The sequence below is a fragment of the Thermobia domestica genome, chromosome 3, assembly GCF_964235325.1.
Source record: "Thermobia domestica chromosome 3, izTheDome1.hap1.1, whole genome shotgun sequence".
Lineage (NCBI taxonomy): Eukaryota > Metazoa > Arthropoda > Insecta > Zygentoma > Lepismatidae > Thermobia > Thermobia domestica.
This window is the reverse complement of record NC_137456.1, coordinates 54,620,664-54,646,154: the sequence shown is the minus strand read 5'-3', so window position 1 is coordinate 54,646,154 and position 25,491 is coordinate 54,620,664. Positions and strand designations below refer to the sequence as shown.

The 25,491-nt window shown below is 35.0% G+C and overlaps 1 protein-coding gene across 16 annotated transcripts in view; it reads left to right on the top strand.

Moving 5' to 3' along the window:
• Rbfox1 (RNA-binding Fox protein 1) overlaps positions 1–25,491 on the top strand; it is a 1,063,832-nt gene that overhangs the window by 979,052 nt on the left and 59,289 nt on the right. For all 16 annotated transcript variants that reach the window (XM_081750847.1, XM_081750844.1, XM_081750849.1 and 13 more), the window contains one exon: positions 25,059–25,229. In XM_081750847.1, coding sequence (XP_081606973.1) covers positions 25,059–25,229 — 171 coding nt within the window. The remainder of the gene's footprint in view (positions 1–25,058; positions 25,230–25,491) is intronic.

Here is a 25,491-nt window from a genome sequence, read left to right as displayed (position 1 = left end):
AAGAGAGAGAACTAGATTTTCCTAGTATAAATTTAGAAGCTTTGGAACTAAGTTGTTGAAACCTAATTCATTGTAATAAAATTGAACAATGTCAAATAACCTGTTCCATATAAAGTCATAGAGTACATATTTTCTTTTCTCATATTATTGGTAAATGACAGCAACTAAACGACCCAACTCGAAATCTTGGGTGAGACCCGCCTGTCGAGTGTTGCACCACATTCGTGCGAACTTAAGATCTGATAAAAATTTATGAGCCAGGCAGCCACGGCTTCCCTACTCCATCACGCAATATCGATATGTCGCATGTTAAGAAACATCAGATCTGAGGTGTCCACCTGCGTGTTCGTTTTTTTACTTTCTGTCCCTTAATTTGGTTGGACCTTCTACAGTAATATCTCGGTATAAACGATAATGGGAAAAACATAGATCATAATGGTTGGCGCCTGCTTTTCATGGAAAAAAAGAAGGGAAAGAATCAAAATATAAGAAAAATGTATCGTAGCGTTTTCGTATGGTTACTTAGCAGACGAGATTTTTTAAAAAAAAATCTAGATTATATTATGTAGTGTAATATATATATCTTAACCCCCTTTTTTCTATACATCTTTTCAAATTCTATTTCTAGAAGTGACAGGGAAGAAGCATGGTTCACTATATGAGTTGTTCAAGATGATAGCCTGAATTGAACTAAATAAACTGTTATCACTGGATGAAAAAGTTAATACATATTGGCATTTAATGTTCATTCTATTTTAAGGTGGAGAGGGGCTTAAAAAGTGAAGTGATTTAAAATTTATGTAATAAAAATAACATATATCACGAATTTTCCATGTAAAGAAGATAAAACTCGGTATGCAACCTCATTGCTAAAAACAAGTTGACATACTTAAAATCTTGAAAAAAATACTGTGAGGGTAAGACACCCCTAGGGAGGAAGGGGTGATACGTGAAAATAACTGAAAATGACATATTAGTGTCGAATCTAGTGTTTTCTGGATTGCTGAGGTGAATAGTAACACTCTCGATGCCATTCAAGGCCAACTTAGCCCCGATCATCATGAGGGCTGGAGGCGTAAACAATAACAAGTCCAAGATGAACTATATTAGTGTCAAATCCATAGTTTTCTGGGTAAACCCAGGATGGAAGTGTTAGCAGAATTTGGTTGAGTTGAGTTGATTGTGAGTTTAACGCCCTTTTCAGCAGCGTGGCTATATGAGACGGGACCTACTGATTAACGTGAAATCCGAACCACATGAGCTTCCGCTGGGAATCGAACCCGGGTCTTCCACGCCAAAGGTGCGCACGCTAACCGCTTAGCCACGGAGGAGCTCTAGCAGAATTTGGAGAGAGAACAGTAATACTGAAGTTTTGGTGGAAGATACAGTAGACGATAAAAGGGGATGTCTAAACAGAGAAACAAGTAAAGAATCGCAGAAAGATGCGAAATCTTGACGGGAGAAGTTGATAGCTTCACGTAATATTTTTGGAAGAAAATTCCCTAATTCCCTCTTACCAATAATTTAATTTGGGAGTTAGTGAATAAAGTGATACTATTATGAGAAGTTTGCAAATGAATTCATATGTAATTTGATTAACATGTATATCACATGCAATTAATGGGTTAACTAGTGGTTAGGGGTATCTCTAATCTTATAGTTTAATAGTTATTATGAGTGTTCAAATACGTCAGCTCTCTATGGTCGAAACATTCCAATGAGGATTTTTTTTTAACGGTACCTCCCTCTCTCCACGTTGGCCGTTTTGCACATTGAATCACTGAGTATGATAAACTTTTCAGTTCTCTGCCAAGATGCCAGAATATTTGGAGTCATCATTCCATACGGCACCAATAGCGAGACATTATTAAACCCGGTTATCAGAAGTTCTAGGAAATTCCCTATAATATATTTTATAACTAATCAGCAACGGTGTAAGTTCCTTAAATTTATAAAATTTCTTCTCCACTGCTTTTACATTACTGAGTGCACATAATAAACTTTTAAAAAAATCTTTCCTGTTATACAGTTACCGGTGAATAAGTCTGAAATATAGACAACTGTTTGAGAATTGAAAAGAGAGAGGCTGCACACCAATCCATTATATAGATCTGAACGCCTCCTGCCGTGCCCTTTCTCTGCTCCGTTGATCCTCTAATGCCAGCGAAGCGTATAAAAGCAGAATTGTTAGAATTTGGAATTGAACGAAGCTGCCAGGTTCCTTCAGCTGCGTACTGTGGCTATTTCTGGTCGCTGTCAGATTTCCAATCCACAGTGTTAAAGAACTTGTAAACTTTCGGAAATAATCAAAAGCGACTGCATGCGAACGCATGCTATTTTTGCAAATTTTATCAGAAATATGTATATGTATTGGTGAGTTGCCAAGGCGAGAAAATGCCATCTGCTCTTTATATGGTTGAATTAATCGGAAAGTTTTGCCTGATTTCGTAGTTTGAATATACAAAATAAACAATTCTATTGAATTCCAATGTCTGCACCGGATGTAGTCTGTCGCTTATAGAGGATATGTTTTAGTTCGTGGTTCGTCAGCTTTTTTGTTAAACGCAATGACGGTGATGAACTCTTCGTAAACTGCATTGTAGGGAGGGAACGGCACGCATGACTGTCTCCAAAGAAGGTATATATCTTCTGTACTGTAAAGGAGAACATCACGCTAGTAGCGTTGCCCATGAGACTAGACGAAAAGAAAAATAAGGGTCTATCGTCTCGTTTCTTAAATTTATTTACAAAATTATTATCCTGATTTTTTTTTTCTTTTCGTCAATAAGTTACCAGAATTCTTCCGCGTCGTAAGAGTTGCACAAACGGTGTGATGGTAGGTCTATAACAATATTTTAAGCCATATTTATTATTAGAGTATGTTATTAATGATTTTCGTGTTCTTATTGATAAATGCTCTTCGAACAATTACTTTTATCAGTTTATAGGTTTTATACTATGAATCATGTAATACTAGAAGAGTGTTTGTTGACATCGGTGAACTAGTGTCGCCCACTGAACTAATGAAATTTAATGTCTCGTCTCAAATTGAAAAATGTACTTGTCTCGCGACGAGAAATTTCTCGCCACTTGGCCAACACTACACGGTAGAGGAGGAATTCTTTAAGTGAGATTATTTTATAGAGGCACTGAAGGATTATTGGTATCCATATCCCGTTTCCCTAGTTTCTATGCAACCTGCACAATAGCAAAAATGTTTGTCTATAACAAAATGATATATATAGAAAAGTGGCTATCCATATCCCATACAGGCGGGAGCTCATGTGGTTCGGATTCCACGTTAATCAGTAGGTCCACGTCTCATATAGCTTCGCTGCTGAAAGGGACGCTAAACTAAAATCAACTCAACCATATCCCATACACAGATCACGTGATTCAATTTACTGACTTGAGTAGAGTTTATTGGTGGGAAATTTTATTACAGGTGTTGCTTTTCAGTGGATATAGATGTACAACGTTTGGTATATGGGTGTTTGTTGCTTCGGAAGATCCGAATGCATCCTCTCTGCAGGAATTCCATATGACGGACACCAGAGCGAAGATCTTTTCGGAACCATTAGAGATACAGTACGGAACTTACAAGGGAACATTCCGATTTGGTGAATTCAATTGCTGAAAATGATTGGTAGCACTGGATTCAGCACCAAAAGAAACAGAGAAAAAGAGGGTGTGTTTAGTAGCAGGCCAAACACAGGGTAGGAAATAAGTGAGGGCAAACTGCGAATATAGAACGTAGAAAATGTCTAGAAATGCCATGTCAATGTTGAAACGAGTAGAGGGATTGAGATCAAATGTTGGATATGAGGAATGCATGTAGAGCTCCACTGAATAGGCGTAATGTGAATCATGGGGGCATCTGAAAAGTCGCCATTTTGGAATTAACACAAGAAGAATATACAGTAAAGGGGTCATGTGACATATGGCTCCTGACTTACACCGTCTATTGAAATCAATAGTGACCAATACGATTTGAGACTTCTGTTTAATTGCAACTGTTATGGATCTTAAGAATGATTGTGTGGTTGATACAAAAATGGAGACGACAGTGGACATATTTGAAAAACGATAAAGATGGACAATCAGGCTCATCACAGCTGTCTCCGGTATTGAAATTAAAGCAGTAGTCGACAGGTGTCGTGAATGCACCAGATGCAAATATCCAGTTTTGTAGAAAACATATCTAATCATAGCTTGGAACCTTGGTGCTGTAAACTGGTAGTGGGTGAATGATTACAAGTTAATGAAGTTGTTCCGTTTTATGTTTTGAAGTCAGATGACAGGTGTCTGTTATATATTTTACGAAATTATTATACAGGCAGAAGAAGAACACATCCAACGACTGTATGAGTGCTGTGCAACCATCAGGGATAAGGAGTCGGGTAAGTTCAATATTATCCGGTTTCTGCACCAACTCTTTCATCTTTATTGGTTCTCCGTGAATCAACGAGGAGCAGCAGTTTTATCTGCTCTATAGAAAGCAAGAAAACGTTAGTTATGAACACTTTCAGGTTGTCCTTGGTCATATTTGCACTTTTACCAGCATGTGAACGAATATAGGGTGGATCGGGATGTCTGTTGGCTGGAAAGTGGCCTCATTCACATTTGTGGTTGTTTCTCATTCACGTCACCTTACAGTATTGCTACATTGCCAGGTCTCAAACTGTATTGACCGCTGTTAATTTCAATAGACGGTGTGTGTCAAGAACCATATGCCACATGACCCCTTTACCGTATATTCTTGTGCTAAATCCAACATGGCGGCTTTTCAAATGTCCCCCATGATTCACATTACGCCTGTTCAGTGGAGCTCTATACGCATTTCTCATATCCGAATTTGACTTCAATCCCTCGACTCAAAATTTAAAAAATAACATGGCATTTTTAGACATTTTCTACGTTCTATCTTCGCACTTCGCCCTCACTTATCTCCCACTCTGTATACGGTCTGCCACTAAACACCCTCTCTTTTTGTTTCTTTTGGTGCTGAATCCAGTGCTAGCAATCATTTTCAGCAATTGAATTCACCAAATCGGAATGTTTCCTTGTTAGTAGGTACAGAACTCTTTTAAGTTGAAAGAGAAGGACGATTAATGGTTATGAACGAATTGGCGGAATGTAAATATGGGAGGAAACGTGAAAACTTAACTTAAAAAAAAAACGCACACGATGTCCAAACCACAAACACACTTTGCCTGGGATTAAACTAGTGACACCCTCGGACCATGATCGCTCTGCCAATTTTTATTATTATTGACCCAACACTATGGTGTTCCCACTTGTCTACCAGTGACGATTCGTTTTTCATCGCTAAAAATATAAATATAAAACTAAGATTCCTTTCCTTTGATTGCCACGGTTAAATTTAATTTTTACACAAACACGAACTTCAAGGACAATTAAACAGTGTCGTACTTCAAAGGTACTCGAATGACGTAACGAGGGCAAAGAGCCTCGATGCTGACGTCCCTATATTAAACTTCAATCAATCAATCTAACTTCCAGTCGAATTTTGCCTTACTGTCGTCAGCTTAACTCCTCAAATCGATCGATTAACACTGAGCCCTCATACTTTCTGAAATCATAAATTGTCACAACGTGTTCCAAAGAGTTATAGCGGTACTTTCGATTTCGGTCATTATGCTTAACAGGATGTAATGTTTCTCCGCTCACTTCAGTCGTTAATAGAGAGCTCATAACGTTTCGACAGGGTGTGTAATGGGTGGAAAATCGATGAACGTGTACATTATACAAATTGTTGAAACTTGGAGTCTGCTATAACAGTCGTTGTCAGCCCTCGTGAGTTGCAAAGAGAATGTCAGACTCTAATGTTCAAAAGTTTCAGTTATTTCTTTTTGGGAAGAGAGAAAGTATACGAAGTGTGCATTAAATAAGAAATCATAAGTGCCATCCACAGGGCCACTTTACGTATAGTATATAGAATATTGTTTAAAGATTAATTCTTGTTTATGAATGTGCAGATTTTAGATGTTTAAATGTAATATTTATAAAGTCAAAACTACAACATTTGACTTAAGTAGATCACCAACGTTGTGTATGGGGCAGGAGGTGGAGGTTAGATTTCTGCGAAACCAATTTTGTCGTTGGATGTGAGAGCGCTGCTGTGAAGATTTTCTCCTCTGCTATGTTAGCTTGAGTCACTTTTTCTCTCCTCGTAAACTTGTGTGTGCAATTAAGTAATTGGCCTCCATCAACTAGCAACATGACTGTGTTTTAAATTGGCGTCCTCGTGCTTTAGACAAGAATGAAGCGTTCCCAAAAAGAAATTGAACTATTCATCTCGCGAACCGCTATTTTCCTCGCCTCTGAAAAGGAATTTTTTTACAATATTATTAACACTTAATGGGTGGAAAAGGTCCAAAAATGAGACTTATACCAATACATCTCATTGAGCTAAATAAAATACATGTGAGTGTTAATCCCAATCCTTACTTTTCGAGGAATCCTCGAGAAAAAACTATTGTTTTTGTAAACCTACAAATTGACACTGTGCGATTGTCATGCCATCTGTTAAGATAAAATGATACTAAAGTATGCTCTCAAGCATTTTATTATGACACTAACATGCTGGCAGGGTGCAGTATAAAAGACCAAAATTTAGTATGCTTGCAACACTTAAACCTTTATTTTATGCTTAACTATATATTATTATCCAAAGATATGTATCAATCTCTGATGATGTTGAGCTGAAGAAAATTAGATTCTTAAGGGTAAATTCTGACGTGTAGTTATCGAGAAAATTATTTTTTATGGCGTTAAAAAGTACATCGTTTAGTTCTCAATCTGATACATTTGATTGATAATTTTTGTTCTGTTTGAATAATTTATTTACTGATGTACTATTTATGAAAAATATACACGGTTAAGTAACAGATAGCACTTGTTGTTTGATTTCTCCCAAGTATCTCACGTACTTCTAATAGTGACACATAACTCTCACACACATTACTTGTAACGGTTGAAATAAAACAAACAAGAAAAAAGGGGGAAGTGAAAAGTTTGTGTGCTTAGAAAAGAAACAAGTGGAAATTTTATATGGTTAGAAAAGAAACAAAGTTCTATGAAATAAAAGAGAATACCACTGTGGAGGTAATGATCACCGTTTATATTTAGTCCTTGTATTGATTGGTACAAATTAGCCTAAGAATCAATGAATTTGCAGTAGTATTGTATAAAACCAAGTGTTGTCTGCAGTCGTAATGTGTAATTTTCACCATGCTAGAGAAGGGACAGAACACTTAGATAGAAAATACGTTGTCTTTCTTTGATAGATGAGACATTTGCGTGTTATATTATTCAGTTCGGCTGAAAATCACATTTTGAGCATTGGTCTTGTAGGTACCAAAAAATCGAACGTTAAGTCATTGCATTTTCCGAGAAATTATGATTATTAGGCCCTTTTGCAGACTCTATAACGACATGCTCTTTAAAATCAACTTCCATCTGTAATTGTCAGCTTTTCTGTTCCAACGCCATGAAAAAAATGACTGTTAATTCAGCATAGTGGGTATGTGTCACCCAAATTATGTTACGGTAAATTTTGACGTTTTGTGCTACTTCAACTTCGTCGCATTTTGCAATATTGTTAAAATGATAGTCGGTAAAGTAATTACCTGACATGATGAGTCACTTTACTAAGAAACCATTAGTTTGTTTACGATTGATTTACAATCGTTTATTTACAATTACCAAACAACTGCTATTATAAAAAATATTTTATATTACATTGACGTGACTTATGAGGGATAATAAAGTGTGACAAATTATTTATAATTTGTTACGAGGAACAAATATATGTAATCGGTGACAAGGAGGAACATAGTGAATGTAGGAACAACAGATGGCAGCACTTCTATTTATGTAAATATAAAAAAATCATGCTCTCACAAAACGTGAAAGATTACAGGAAATGTTGTTCCTTACTTTGTATAAGTGCCAAATACACCACGTAAAGCTTCGCTTATAAAAATTTTAAAAATCTAATACAAATTCTTAACGTCAGTTAATAGCTATTTATGATATCCGTAGAAGGCAATGTGCACGCTTAAAATTTCATTGTGCATCCATATTATACACACAATTTTCAGACAGCTGTGATATATTTTCTAAGTCGTCGTCGTTAGCGAACGTAAGGTTTGCTGAACACTGACGAAGAATATGATTATTAATATTACCGTTCACCATGGTATCTGGAGTATTACCAATAACACGTGACGGATATATGTAAAGATCATCGTGACTCTTGTTTCTACATCCACTTTCCTTTGCTCAGTTTCTCAGTTCGGTACCACCGCTCAACACCACACTCTGCGTTAAAAGAACACACGAAAGTGGTATTATTCGTGTTGGGAGTTACTTTAAGACAATTGTTTGTTGCTGTGTAATATTGTTAGTATATGTTCTATGTTTTGCGTGGAATTCAGACATATCTCAGAACACTTAAGTTAATATCCCGTACGTCTGGAGGAAGCCAATCAATATATTCAATAGTATTTTATGTACAGATTACATCAACTAATTTCATGTCCCTGGTTCTATAGCGCACAAACTACTTCTGTACATCTGGTTGCAACACATTATTTGTGGGTTAGACCGTAATTTGCTGTATCTTAACGATGCTGGAAGAACTCTGGAAAGTATGTACCTCCACTGGGAATCGAACCCAGAATGTCATATTTTATGTATCGTGGACCTTCAAAATTGTATGTAATATTCATCGCCCATTTGCGTATAGAACCCAGTATGACATACACAAGATAAATTAACGAGTTAGTAAATAGACAATTCGAACCATTCAAACATTTTGCGTAAATAAATTAGAAATGGTCGCAAGAAACAAAGAAGGTTGCCCCAGAGACAAGACATCTCGTTTTTCACATCTTTCCAGGACAAATAGGGGTCAACGCTTGTCTCATATGTAACTCTTAAAACAAAGTAACATTAAATATATACTAATATATGAACAAACTAGGGGCAAAGTGTCAAATATTTATTTATTGAAAAATTCTCAGATAAAAAATAATAGAAATTCGTACGTGTAATTTGCCATTTTACACAAGGACATATTAACAAACGGGAAAAATAGAAATAAAGTATCAACAACAATAACAACAAGTGTCCACAAAAAGTGCAAAAGTAATATTATTTGACCAATACGCATTTAATTACTCTGTCAAACACCAGACAACTCGAAAACATGCCCACCTCAGGTATTAGATTATCATAATAGTTTGGTATTTTGTGAAAAAGAGACTTCTGTATAATTGCCAACCTTGGGCAGGCAAGATGGGATAGGAAGGTATTCTGGGTTTTGTGGGAAGGAACATGTAAAGATAGTTTGTGAAGTAGGGTTTCCGATCTTAAGTTCCCATTAACTATCTTTTTGAAGAAATTTCAGGTCAGAGATATTTGTGCGTACTCTCGCAGAAAAACTAAGATATCGCAAGAGTTCCTCCTTAGGCAATATTCGAAGTGCAGGAACACGAAAGCGTACTATAGCAATACAGAAATTGAGAATAGAATCAAGTCTAGAGATGCGTAGGTACTGTCATGGTCCATATAAAAAATAGGAGAGCAGTATTTGATCTTGGGCGCTATTAGAAGAATGTTGCTTGTTGTAGAATATTATTATAGGATAAAAGTTCCAGAAATGCAACTGAGACTTTAGAAAACTATGAAGAAATGAAGGCAGTAAAGACAATCAGCGGGAACATACATTATGAATGAATGGGAGTGCGGTTACAATAAGGATGAAGAATATGTAAATATTTTCCCATAGATATTTATGCAATCCGTATCTCTCAAATATTTTTAAGGTTGTATACTTTACGAAACGTGCATTTATAAATGAATGGGACATCGTTAACGCGTAAAGACGTAAGCGGTTAACGAACTCGATCGATATAATCAGTAGCTATCTGTTGCAAAATACAAAATTAAGAAAGAAAAAAAAAATTATCGCATGCATACGTACGTACTAACATTAATTATATCTTAGGCTGACCTCGCAATATTATACAAAACGCTTTGTCTATAACAAAGAAGAAATAGAGAAAAAATGTTCAAATCACAGTTCAAAATGTAAAAATTCACATTTTTACCTGGTTTTGTATCTAATACTAAGGACCCTAAAAATTGAATATTGTATTTTATTCATACTGCATATCGGAGCCTCGGTGGCTCAGTGTAGAGCGTTCACCTCTGGTGTATGGAGATTTTGGTTCGATCCTAGCTAGCGCCTAGTGATCTCTGTGGTTGAAAAAACGTGTGCGTGGATTTTCTTGGGATTTTCCTGTTTCCTGCCACTTTCTTTTTCCACCATTCCATTCATTTCTCATCACCGTCTCCTTTAGCCTAACCGGAATCGTCATAACCGTAGGATTTAAAAACTTGGAAGATACTATTTCATTTCACTTTTTCATACTGCATATTCTTAAATACAAACAATTTGCTGAACAAAACAATATATTCACATAAAAAACTACATACGTGATTACAGTTTCGCCAACTAACACTTTGGCTTCATATTCTGGGGATATTCTATTCTTAATTGTACGCATTTCTGTAAATGTATAAATTTGCAGTTGCATTTGATTTTATATATATATATATATATATATATATATATATATATATATATATATATATATATATATATATATATATATATATATATATATATATGTATGTATCAATCGTTAATTAACCCCACAAGTATCAAAACTGTTTTGATATTCTTCGTTGCTTGTTCTTACAATGCTGAGTAATGTAAAGTAAAAAAAAAAAAAAAAAAAAAAAAAAGAAGTTCGAGGTTTATGAGGAGAACAATATGACAGATAAAATAAATGTACAGGGAGCAAAAAACAAAAAAAAGGAAGAAAAAACACGTGTCGTAATATAACTCCCCCGAATGTGCTCTATAATTCAACATGTGAACAAACATACAGGTAAAAGATGGGTATAATGGGAATTGTGAGTTTTAAATGTAGGAAGATGTCACATAAACCTTCTCATACGTTATTATATGTTGGAAGGTTTTTTTTTTTTTCGCCAAAAAGAAAATCCCTTAAACAAACATATTTAAATAAATAAATAAGTAAACGTACTGCAGAGCAAAGGTATGCACACTCGAATTAATGCAGACTACAAATGCAAATATCTCATGTACTCTGATGAGATCAGAAACTGTCGCTATGGAGTCTGTGAATATTGCTTTATTTTTTTAAGTTGTTGTTATAACGCTTACGACAGCATTTCATCGTGTACTTCTTTCACTGTACTCCTAAGCTACCGAATTATCTATGCTGTTACTGTACGTTGCATTTCTTGTGGATAAAGTTTCCACATTATTTGCGTTGTTATACTTTTTTGCTCTTATTTAGAGAAGAACCACTGACGATACATTTATAACAACTACTGTATACGATTGGTATACTAATTTTCTCTGCATTTATTTTTATTTGTTTCTCATACTCAAATGTTTTCAGATACTCAGATGTTTCTCATACTCATACTCAGACGGAAATTTGTGTTAAACGGAAATATTTTATGGTCCCATGAATTTACTGGCGAAAATCGTGTTAAATTCCCTTCATTAAACGGAAACTGTATTACGCGGACAACGGAAATCAAAATAAGCCTCTTAACGGAAAGTTTCAAGTGTTTTGCTATATATATTTATTAGCAAAACAAACATATAGATAGATATGCAAACCGAAGCAGACACGACGGATATATATACTTTAATTGAGAATTATATGCAAAGTCTAAAGGAGAAGAGGAGGTAAAGGAAGAAGAGAAATAAGGCATTGAGTTGGAAAAAGAACGTAGGCTAAACATTTATCAGATTCAGCCAAAAGTTTAAAGGAACTGCAGCATTTTTCTTACGTCGAAATCACACTGATATACATAGTGTGGTTTCTCAGGCTAAAGTCTTTGTGGAAACTTAGGCAGACAAGCAGCGATGCGTTCAGAAAATCTTCCTTGAGAATTGGAAAAGTGAAGGTGTGTTCAGTATTTTTTTAAGTTTTGCGTGTATTAATTCATAGTAGAAATAAATACTTGACTAAGATACGTACAGCATCTTATTTTATCTCAGTATGTCCATTATATATATATATATATATATATATATATATATATATATATATATATATATATATATATATATATATATATATATATTTTTTTTTTTTTTTTTGCATAGATCTACTTTCGTTAAACGAAAACCTATCTTTAACGAAAAATTTTGTGACTCTTGTTCGTTTCCGCTAAAGACAAGCTTTACTGTATATGTATATAAAATGTATATCTGAAATTCAGGGGGAAGCTGCCCTCACTGGAGACCCACATGGCGACGCCTGTGTTTCCAAGTGTTTAAATTAAACATGTATCTCGCAGTCCTGTTCTGTTGAGGGTGGGAAAAGAGAAGAATGATTTTTTCTTGCTTTTGAACAAATACATTAAATTTACTCCCTCCGGAAATAAAAAAAAAAAAAATGGTATGAAGTTTCACACACAAACACACACAAATTTTCTTTTGAAGTATTTTTTATTAGATACATGCACATTAAATTTATTTTGTTTTCTGCAAACCACTAAGTCAGGCAGATTAAACCAATTCTGCTTAATAACTTTTGTGTTACAGAGTAATAATTTTTGCAAGATTTGTAAGTCAGCTTTAGTACATGCGAAAAATAAGTTAACCTAGAATTTTTGTTTCCTTTACTTTCATTTTTTTCCCTTTCTTTTTAACTCTAAAGCAAGTGCCCGCAGAGCGGAAATTACAGTTAAATTATGAATGGTGAAGGGTTCAAAATACCGAACTGGATCCGTTGCCATATTTTAGTTGCCAGCGCTTGTATTAAGAGCATTGGAAATGTTCCAGGAATTCTATCAGCTTCGATGACATGTAACCTGGCTCAGGACAGTATTAAGATGGAAAATTCATTCTGTGTAGAATGTATTACCGCCTGGGTGTAGGGGTAGGCTTTTAAGTCAGATGAAAATGATAGAATTAGTGCCCATGCATTATATGTTTCAATAGTCTAGGGGAGGGGGAAGAAATGGCTTCAGAGATCATAAGATATTGAAATTACAGTGAGCTTCAACTGAACTCAAGATTACTTTTTTTTAAAAAAAGTAATAATAATAATAATAATAATAATAATAATAATAATAATAATAATAATAATAATAATAATAATAATAATAATAATAATAATAATAATAATAATAATAAGAGTTTCAATATTTCTTAATCGATTTTCATTACTAAATTACCCGCTGTAACCACATACATATCTAATTAATATTGAAATTGAGTTGGAAGCTAATCATCACGTCTACATAGAACAAACAACACAAATTAAGTTTTTATTCAATTTTTATATTAGTATGCCTAACTTTCAAGCACTGCTTAAATAATCTTAAATGGCTATAATACTGAATAGTTAATACCTTACCTCCAACGCCCCAGTCACACAAAACACTACAACTTCTCGTTAGATCAACGAAGCTAAGCACTGCCGGATCTAGTCAAAGGAAAGATGGGTGATCGTATGTGCTCACCAGGGTAAAGATAGCGTTGCGGCGACCACTCAATGTCGTGAGAAAAATTGGGGAGTTATTTAAAAGAAATAAATAGAGAACTCTGGTCTAGGATGCCAGCATTTGTGACGAAAGGAGTCGATGTGCTAACCACGCATCGCGTCAAAGTCGTGAGTACCACAAGCCGACTGGAGTAGCCCCTGCCTCTAAGGGTTGTTGCATTTTAGTGGTTGGAAGTAGTGAGACCCTCTTTTTTTTTTCTTTTTTCTTTTTAGTTGGTTTGCATCTTTGGTTTACAAAATTTCCTAATTTCATTTGGCTTATATATGAGGCGTACTGGGTAGTAAGGGTGAACTGAAAATAAATAAATAAAGTGCTGCCTTTAATCTGAACGCTTGGAAATTAATGATCCATCTGAGGTATTCGAGTAGTAATGCCGAATTGCTCTGTGGCGCCAATTCTCGTGCCTGTCCTGTATGTATAGTTTGTGGATGTTCATAATCGTTTTTCTGAGAAAATACAGTTTCAAAATAAATTGGCGATTATTTCGGCCAGTCAGGACCCATTTTCAGAAAACAGACCTTTGTTATATTTTAGTGAAGGAATTTATCATAGTTTTGGACTAAATCTCATTAATCATACGTATTATTGTTTGTTAGTGTTATAATAAAAAGCTTCATAACGGCAGGCACGTAGCCAAGGGGGGTCCGGGGGGTCCGGACCCCCCCCCCTTCGAGACCAGTAATGAAAAAAAATAAGGAAGGATAAAACAAAATGAAATGAGAAAAAGAAGGATCAGCGTTAAAAATAAAATCTACAGGAAGCTTTTGGTTACTCTTTCTTATGAGGGGATTTGTATTACTTGCAATACATGGGGGCGAGGTAAACGAGATATCCTGGAAGTCGGGGAATTTGAAATTTCAAGAAAAGTTACGGAATTCTCAGAATTTCTGCTACTAATCAGGGAGATTTTAAGCTTCCGAAATCATAGTACCGTTGTGTAACAGCGTGGACATTTTTTATCACAATTTTTTGTCATCGCATCCTTGCAGTATCAAACATTTCAAGAACAATTTTTTACTGCTCCTTTAATCTGTCATTTGGAACCGACAGTAGTTGACGGAATAATAAAAGCAAAAATTTATGTGGAAAGAAAGTTATGTTAACATTTGATTCTACAGAGAAAGAAACGCAGATATTGTAAAATAGTTTACAAGACAGTATTGAGTATGTATTTTTTATAATAGTGAATATGCACTTTTTATAATTGTTGAGGTCATAATGAAAGGAAAATTGTTATTTTTGAATAAACAGAGGAAGGACGTAAATATTGTAAAAACTTTTTCAATACGTTTTTTTCATTATTTCACTCGAAATTTCTTCAGTTTTTTAAAAATTAAAATACTTACCAACATATCTTCATTTTATTGTCCTAACAAACCTATATATGTTGATAGTAAAGTAGTTTTGATTGATCAAGCTCCTGGGCCTTCAGAGTTTCATGCCTCCCCCCCCCCCGTCACGAAATCCTGGGTAAACGAACTAATATATGTTCCAGTAAAATAGTTTAGAATGATCGAGCCTCTGGTGTGATGACCACAGTATTTCATGTCACGGACCCCCCCCCCCCCCCCTTCACGAAATCCTGGCTACGTGCCTGATGACGGTATACTTCAATATGTCTAACCGTAATGTGTTTCATAATTCTCGTTCAGCATCCATTGTTACATTTTCGAAATACCAATAATTCTTTTCTTTCTTCTTTTTTTTTTTTTTCTCGAGAACTACATACGAGCGTTTACGATAAGGAAATATAATTGGAAATATAATTGTATTCTACTCAGTAAGGTGTATTTCCACCAAAAAAAAAAAAAAAAGTAAAACGCTAGTACAGTTAAAAGCGGGATTGCAAGGAATCGTGAACTTAATGCTTAGAGGTATTTCTTTTATCGAGTTTCTTACTTAGTAAGTTGAAATAGCCGATGTCTCACTTATAGAAGTAATGTTGATAGATGTAATGTTGAACCGATGTCTCACTTATAGAAGTAATGTTGAGCCGAGTCTCACTTATAGAAATAATGTTGAACCGATATCTCACTTATGGAAATAATGTTGAACAAGATTCCCAGTAATACAGGTTTCTCAGTTATTCAGATCACACTTTTCCAGGTTTAACTTTAGTATTGTAGAATTTCGTCAGGTTATTTACGTTTTGCTCTTTGTAGTTGGTCTTGTTGTTTCGTACTTGTGTTCGAGATATAATTCTGTTTTTTTGTAGTTCGTTGTTTTATTATTATTTCTGTTAACTTCCTTGCGTTTAATTTGTCATAAAAGATTAATTAGTTAATTCGCGTGTTCTGGATAATTTATCATGATAAAGATCTTCATTGTTGCTTCGTGCTTTCCTTGCAGTTGACGTAGTGTAGAAAAGAGACTGTTCTTAGATAGCCTTAACAGAATCTCTGAACTTCGTACTCCGAAATCCCATTATTTCAGGAGAGGCTGGTGTTAACTGAGTTTCTGAGAGAGTACCGCACCAAAACTAATTTAAGGTCAGGTATACGCACGAACGAGATAATTTGTTCTTTTGTTACCATTAATAGCAGTGTTTGTGAAGGGACTTTGCAGTGTGCATTTAGTCACAGAACGCATTTCTTTTACTTCGTGATTAGCCGGTAGGCAACCAACAGCGGTTCTTCACCCTAAAATAAAAGCTTTGTATTTAATGTGTTTATGTGCCATTCCAATACGAACTTCATAAGATTACCTTGACACGGATAATGCATCTTCTCTAAATCTACACCGAAAAAAAAACTAAAAACACAAAGGTCAACCTCTCATGCAAATAATGAAAGGACTTACGTTTGTATGATTGCGTTTTTTACACTAATTTGCGGACGCTGAATTGCAGTGGATCATTTTTGAAACGTATCTGTTCATGGGGTCACGAAAAAAAAAGTGATCTCAAAATTAGCATTAAAATATATATAAATATCCCAGAAGTTGATGAATGTCGGCAGGCTTGTTCGCATGGTGGTGGATATATCAGCACTTTGGCTCCAATTGTAGATACTTGAGACATTTTAAACTGAAGCCTGCTAGCTCCTAAAACAAAGAGCTCCACAAGTGCATCATCACAAATTATTTTGTCAACACTAAAAATTCAGTGCTCTCATCCGAGAGTCGAACCCGGTACCATGCATTGGCAAAAATAGCATTATTTATCTACTGAGTAGATAGATATTTGTTAAAAGTAAATGCTCTATTTTCATGCTGACAATATTGTAATTCGTGAACTATTGTGTTCTATGTACTCTTTATTTTTAAAAATTAATTTATATCGTAGAATGTTCTTTTCGAATTCTCTGAGAGTATTACTTGTTGTATAACTAGTGGTGAAATTTTCCGTAAAGCAAGATTGTATCTATAATTTATGAGCGGCTGCTCTCGACAAACAAGAAATTTGTCCTCGTAAGGTTAACTTCGCGATAACAAAGGACGTAGGGCTGGAGAGAAAATCAACTGCATAGGTTATCGGTGTCGCTTTGTACAGATAGAAAGCTGACTTCCAAAGATCCAAAGTAATCCATCTCAGTCGATGAACTTTGGGATGACCTCTACTAACGAACACTTCCAGCCCAATGAGCGATCGTATTGCATGGTTCAGTGGAACAGTTAGTTAATTGTTAACGAGTGCAAATGAATGCAAATTAATCGGTTGAATTGCTAGATCAGGAGGGGATTCATTTAGCACGCAGAAGGAGAATTTGATTACCCTAAAATGTTGGTGCTTAATGCACTTCGATTACTTGTAATGTGAATAACGGCAAGAGAGATTTCTCGCTGGAAACTCATCAATGTGTCTACCAGATAGAATTCATTGTGTAAACTATAAATTTAATTACATGAAGGAATAACTTTACGTACAATGCTTGTTCTTGCTCCAATTGTTTGAGATGCCGGGACCACTGCATAGGCTCATATCCACTGGGGTCTAGGGGGCCAGGCCCCCCTAAATTTTTACTGCCCCTAAACTTTTCACGATAGGTTTGCAAATGAACTATAATATGGTGATGAACTATAATATAGTTGGATTGGGCCCTTTCCCCCTCTATTTTTGGGCTGACTATCGCAATTACAAAGTTGGTTGGATGCTACAAATTCTTTATGGTGTGTAGCAAGCCATTTCCCGTTGGTGTGACAATATGGGTTCTAATTCTTATTCATATTGTCAACGATACAAACTGCAAATTCCCTGTGTACTGTAAAAATTGTATTTTAAAGTTTTTACTAGCAAATTACTGTTCTGTAGCTTAATTTTGACGTACTTTGAACTAAAATTCACAGTGACACATATACTTTTGCAGCTTTACAGTAGTGTTTATTTCCGAATCCCAACAATTATTGAGGATTTAGTTTTCTGGGCTTTCGGCATCTATGGCCATTTAGCCCGTCACGTTTTGCGGGATGACGTCCCTCGGCGAGCACACTATCCGGGGAAAGGGAAGGAAGAAAAGATTGGGGAAAGAAGGAAGCGGCCTGGGACCTATATGTTAGGTACTACCCCGCATTTGCCTAGTGTGAATCAAGAAAACTCAGGAAAACCTCATTCAGGGTGGCTGCCCAGAAAAAAAAAAGTTTACCTTTTTCGACGGAATGTCCCCAACAATTATTGCGTTCACAATCACTGTCTTATACAGGAGAGCATTTATCTTTATATGCCCTTTTAACTTTAAACTAATAGATACAAAACTCTGAGATTTCGTACCATGCAAATATCAACAGGACATTGTTTGACAATCTGTGGCAGACCCGTATCCACAGGGGGCAGAGCCCTCCCTAAATTTTTACAGGTCCGCTAAAATTTTCACGGTAGGCTTGCAAATGTACTATAATACAGTTGGATCGGGCTCTCCTAACTTCTACCGCCCCCCTACATTTTTGGGCTGGCTTCAAGCCTAATCTATGGTAGCATCAAATTAACATCGTTGCCAACCTAACATAGTTATACATTTTTTTTTTCAAATTGCACAACGTCACGTTATTACATATTTCAAATCTATATATAAAACGAAAACTTAACAATACCACATTTTTATACAGTACTGCAAACGATACAGTATCACAAACATCGAAAAACAGTCGAACTTTGGGGGTTCTACAACATGAAACAACGCAAGTGAGACGAATAAGGTAATATGCATCCATAGAACCTCATCCTCGGAATACTACGGTCAATACATGACGTATTTCGAACAAGTAGAATCAGAATTCCAATTACTAAAATTTTACTTTTCTCAAAGAACTTTATTTCTTAAGTGTTAGATAAGAATCACATCCAGTTACGCTTGTGATTTTCAGTAACAAAGATATAATGACGTTTGCAACAATTACATATCTCAACCATTCCGGGTATATATTGCCAGGGGTAAAAGTGGATCTAAAAACGTAGGAGAACGCATGCCGTCACGACGTTCGCTATCTTTGCCTTTTTTTTTTTTTTTTTTTTTTTTTTTTTTTTTTTTTTTTTTGAAGTGGAGGGACATCGTAGATAATGCCGACCCCGCATTCTCATCACTTTTACCCCTGTATGTTGACTGATACATTGCTTACAATGGCGTATTTGTGAGAACTTCTTAAAACAAATTTTTGTTTCTATAACTATAAACAATACTTTCTGCTAGGTGCTAAGTAAAAATCCTCGTAAGTACATAATTTTAAGCAGTATTGCAAACTTTACCAATGTTTACCATATCTTCAGAACGGTTAAACGATATTATAATCTTCACATCTATTGAAAACCTTTTTATGTAATTGCATGAGGTACTTATCTAAACAGAATTTCGAAATAGACTTTGGAAAAAAGTTAAATTTTCAGTTAAATAATTATTACTTCGTTCCTATTCATTCTAAATCCGTCAAAATATTATAATATTAGACACTGAAGTACTTTGTAGGTACAGCACCCCCCGTTCGTATGACTTGCGTCATTATTTCGTAGAAACCTCCAAAATTTTAATGTTTGTGATACTGTGGTGTCCTTAGTTTTCAACATTAAGTAACAAATGTGTTATTGTAAGTTTTCGTTTAATAATTATATGTATTGGAAATGTGTAATAACCTGACGCCATTTAAAAAAAATGTCCATAACTTTGTGTTGGTTTGGGAACATTGTTATTCCGGAGGCATCACAGAGTATGCCAAAAAATGTCCCAAATAAAGTTTCAGCGTTATTTGTCCATTAGTTTGAAAGTTACAAAGGCATATCAAGATGTATATGCACTCAACTCTGCTCCTCCCTTCAAACAAAAGTTAGGGCTTGTACTGTTCAAAAGTGAAATAAAACTTATAACAATTAAAAGTATTATATATTTCGAAGTTATCTGCTCGCAATATGTGGAAACTGAAAATACGAGCAAAGTAAAGGTCATCCCCCTGCTAGGGTACACCATGAAAGCTTAAGGCTGCACACTTTGAGTTCGGCATTCATGGACGTTAATTAACTCAGGACTACGTTCCGTTTCCTTTGGGTCCCGAGGTCCACATTTGAGAGACTGAATGAACCTCAGATGCACTGGAACAAAACAATCCTATTCCTACGGGGATCGAACCCAGGTTTCCCAAGTGGCAGATGGGCGCGTTACCGACTATGCTACCGCAGTTCTTAGTTTAAAAACACTATGAAGCCAAATTATTAAGTTTCTTCATACCTTAATATAATAGTAATAATAAATGAAAACTAAACCATGGAACTTAATTGTGTCACGCAGATATCAGGATGATCACTTAAAAAAAGAGTTTATTGTAAAATTGTGTACAGATAAACGAATTAAATAAAGAATCAATATCTTATCCTCTGCCGTTTCTCATTTATCTGTAAATATATTTTACGATCTTAAAGTATTATTTATATTTTAATAACGTTTCAGCAGGAAATAAATAAAAGAATAAGGTAAACATTTATTAGTTAAAATTATTTCCCATTTCTTCTTGTTAAAAGATTGAGAGTCGTGAAAATTTCATTTGTGTGAATATTGTAACATGCTTGCGAAAAGCAAACAATTATGCTTGGTTGTATTCTCAAGGGTTTTCATCCAGCCACTTTGTTTTTTAAAACAGTAAAGCAAAAGGGAAAGAAGGGTCCATCCGGTAATTCAATTTGCCTTTTATCAAGATGAAAATGGGCTTTAATCATAAAATTGGGAGGAAACAGTGGCGGAGGCAAATCCAATTTACAACTGCTATATGTAGCTTAAATTACTTGTGAGGTTAAAGTTTAATTCCAAAAAAAAAAAAAAAATCATCAAAATGTTACGTCACAAATGGCGAAAGATCAAGGACCAATAAATAATAATAATAATAATAATAATAATAATAATAATAATAATAATAATAATAATAATAATATACAATCTTCTAAAGACAGTAAAGGGGATCACGCGATTTCATATGGGATATGGGATATTTGCAGTAAGAAATGTGATATATTTATGATACAAACATTTTTGTGTGCTGGTTGCACAGAAGCTAGGGGAGATTAAATATTTTAAATAGGACATGGATAGCCACCGTTAAAGTTACTGGTTAACAGATTGGCTCGTATTTTCGAACTCGAAAGAGGTATTTGGTCTAGCTGTCTATTGCAAAAATTCAATTCAAAAATTCGCTTTCGTTTAAACAGGAGTAGAAGTAGATCTGAAAAGGTAGGGTGACGTATGACGTCACACAGCCCCCTGTGTCTGTCTTTGCCCAATGTAACTTTAGGAAATGGAGGGAGGACATAGAGATTTTTGGAAGGGGAGGAATGTCGTGCCTCGCGTTCCTTCACTTTTACTCCAGCGTTTAAGACTTTTATGTGAAAGAACGGATGTACTAACATTGTTATCTTACGGATTAAGAGCTTCGATTTAACATAGGCTATGAAAACTTTTTATTATACTTGCTGAACCTGCGCTCTCTACACAGCGCATCACTCACGTATAAGGATGAATCTTGTTATTCCTCACATCTGTACATGTCCCTTTATACACACAAGTGAAAGACGTCTTGATAAAACTCGGCAAAGGGTATCATAAAGGGGAGATTACTTCGATAATTTTTTTCAATATCTCGCTCTGTTTGCAAGATTTGATCTTATTTCCGGTTGGAGCTTCTAATTCTTGTATGATCAGTGTGTTCTTTCTTGCATGCGGTATGTAATAAGCAAATACATTACACACACAATTACCTATAATGTCAGTGATATATGGTGTTCATTGGGCAAAACACTCCAAACAATAAAGAATCAGTTTAGAGTGGAAAACTGGTTATCCTTCATTTTTCATTATCATTTAGCCATGAAACAAACACCTGAGAGGTATGCAACCCCCATATACAATTATGTACTGTTGGAATGTATAATGCATAGGATATGATGCATTAGTTATTTTTTCCTAATTTCAACACCTCCAGTTTACCCGTAAAAATGTAATAAAGAAATAATTGCCAGTTTTTTTTTTAAATATTCAATTAGAACTGGACAATCTACATAAAATTTGCAATCGATCAGTGAAAACATCTTTCGAGAGCATGTAGTTTCCGAGATGTCATTGTCGAAAAGATTGGCCACAAACACAAACGTCCACAAACGTGTAGTTTAAAAGAACTCTAAAGATGGCAGCACGATTCATTTGCATTGATTGTGGAAAAGGCTTTTTAAAATACAACGGCTTTCTACAATAATTTAAAAAATACACTTTGTGAAAAAGGTCTATTTAAATGATTTATTTAAAGTACACGCATTTTAAAATATTTGTCTTCATTAAACGTTAAATCACAAATAATCGTAAATCAAAAGTTTGAAATCCAAAGTTATAGGTTGGAGCACAGGCGCTTTTGTTGCTATTGTAGCATTTTAATAGATAGATAAATCTCTGGTTCATGCTGTTTGAAAAAAAATTGCCACAATAATCAGTGTATACGATACATTCATTAAGGCGGGGTATTAAAGTTGTAATTTATTAGTCCCATATTAGTAATGGATTTCCTTATAGAGTTTCATTATTAATATAAATTACAGCTTTAATATGCCCATGAAAGTTCCATCGGTGCAGCTGTATTAACGTTATCTGTTATTGAATTGTTGTACCACTTGTTTACAAAACATTTAATAGGCCAGATATATATCTAGGTATAATTAAGTTTTTCTATCCAATGTTAAACCAAAGCTTATAATTCGTACTACGCACTTGTATCCACTTCTATTCGCTTTTAACTGGATAATTCCAACTCTATTTTTGGGCTTGTTTTGGCTTTAATTCAAGTACAAGAATATCTCGAAAATCTTGTTTATTGTTTGATAGCAAATTTTCTGCTGTTGAGCTCCAAATTCAAATTATCGCGGTCATGAGAAATATCCCACTACATATGAAACCAGGATTGCATTCAGTTAAGTCCCCACTCTCACAGCGCTTCGCTTTTATCCGACTGCGCCTGATTATCACTTACCAGTAACGTTTCGCGTTTGCTTAAAGTCCATCTGAATATTTATTTCTCTTTGTGTACTCCTTAAATAAAAGATTAAACAATAATCTGTTTTTTTTCCTAAACGAACACTCATTTTTTTTTTTTTTTTTTTTTACTTAACAGGTTCTTGTCAGTGACCACATGACCATATATTTTACACCTATTATCTATCACGGATTTGATTTTTCGTGATTTCAATAACGATTATTCGAGATATTCTTGTAGCTTCCAGTTGTCTCGCGATCAGTTTTTCTTTAAAAGAAAAAAAAATATTTCGGGGGGAGGACACTGCTGCTAATATTCTATTTATTACTATGTTATAGACGTATTATTTTGGTCTCTTCTGGAGAGCAGTGCCCTCCCCCCCCCCAAAAAAAAGTATCTAGAAGAAACTGCTCGAGATGTTCGTCAACACGGAAAATTGTATATTCATACGGGGAATCGACTTTACAACTGCACAGTGACAATTTGGATATCCAAATATGAATATATAGGAGTGGTACTAATAGGCAGAGAGGTCTGCGCGTATGCAGATTAATAAGCTGCTTTGTGGATGATTCTCTATATCTGTTTCCTTATCGGGGAAAGCCTATAGATTCTATGATGGTGAAGAGAGTATTTATTTATTTTGAACATTTTTTTTTTTTTTTTGAACAAGCTGTAAATTATATATATGACAAACGTCCAGGTCAAGTCATTGAAGCTAGAAAGTTGAAATTTTGACAGTCCATAGAAATTGTGATGTAAGATACCACTATAGAAAGATTTTTGGAAATTCGACAAAGAAGGTGAGGGGATAGACGTAGCAATTATTATCGTAAAATTACCATATCTCCGAATCTCGGAATGGTAGAGACTTGAAATTTAGTATATGGATTACTCACTTGATATACCGGTAATTAGACGCGTGTTTTCATTGTTTTTTGATATTTCCCTTAAAAGCGAAGAAACAAGTGGGGCTGCAATTGTTATAATATGATGGCCATATCTTGAAACTTTTTAAGGTTAGAAACATGAAATATGATATTAAGACTTTTAAAATATGTAATTAAAGTCGTGTTTCATAGTTCTTTGATATTTTCCTAAGATGGCTATATCATCATGGGAAACGGGTGAATCATTTGAAAGGAATTTTTGAACAATTAGCACTTGAACCGATATGGATTGTTATCACTTCGCTTTGATTTGAATGAGTGTTCTAAGGAGAAAAGGGTTTTAAAGTTTTCGGAAGAAATAATGTCATAAACATAATTTAGCCGCGAGAAGAACGAACGCGACGGCTAAAATATGTGGTGCGAAGCCGTAGGCCTAGCTAATGCGGGAGTCTGGAGGCGAAGTCCCCACGAAGCCCCACTAGTACTTATAGTTAATATTCTATCACCAGTTTTTTCTGCCAGAAAATACTGACAAAGTTATACTTTTCGAATTTACTCTTTGAGTTATCTTATAAATATTCTTAGAAAAGGAATAAAACTTCTTGATCTTGACTTACTATCGGCTGAGGTAGTTCATTGGTATGTTCCATATAAGGAGGACATTATTATTATTATTATTATTTCAGCATTAACGATGGAGAATGGAAGTACGTAACAGGAGTACTTTAAAAAATATAATGCAGAAGTACATTTCAGTTTCCAACTACACTTTCTTAATACTTTCTTCGTAGTACCTGGAAGTTAGCACGATTCCTGCTGCTTTGCCAGAAACAACGGTACATCATACCCAACTATGACTAAATTGACTTCAATTGCACTCAGCTTTCGAAAAAATGTCGTGTATTAGATGAATCGAAGAATCTTATTGAATATATATCTATAGTTTTATAGTTTTATAGATAGATAGATATAGAATAAAACTAGTGAGAAATCTGAACTTCATTCACTTTCTATTATGTACCTGTATGCTATTTATCATCATTCTTTCAATGCTTTACATTATGTAACTTGATTATTTTCCAATTTTTACAGCAAACCGAGCCGGAAGCTGACACACCAGCGTCACAAAGTGCGACGCAGACGTCGGGGGTGACGGTAGCAGCGACAGCCACGACGGAACCAGCAAAAAATCAACCGAAGAGGCTTCACGTATCGAACATCCCGTTCCGGTTCAGGGATCCCGACCTCAGGGCAATGTTTGGGGTAAGTCTTAACAAGCTACGCATTTATCATACGACCAACCTTCAGTTGCGTTTATGCAATGGGTTATCAAAGTTGTTTACATAAGAAGATTTATTTCACGTCGTATCAACCATATGAGTTCATGAACTTCCAAGAGAGCTTTATATAAAAATTAACAACAACTATGTTGTAAGTCGGCGTTCTTTTCAATGTAAGAAACAACAAAATGCTAAATGGTTCACAATTGATAAAGCTAAGTTCCATGCAATCCACTGTTTAAAAA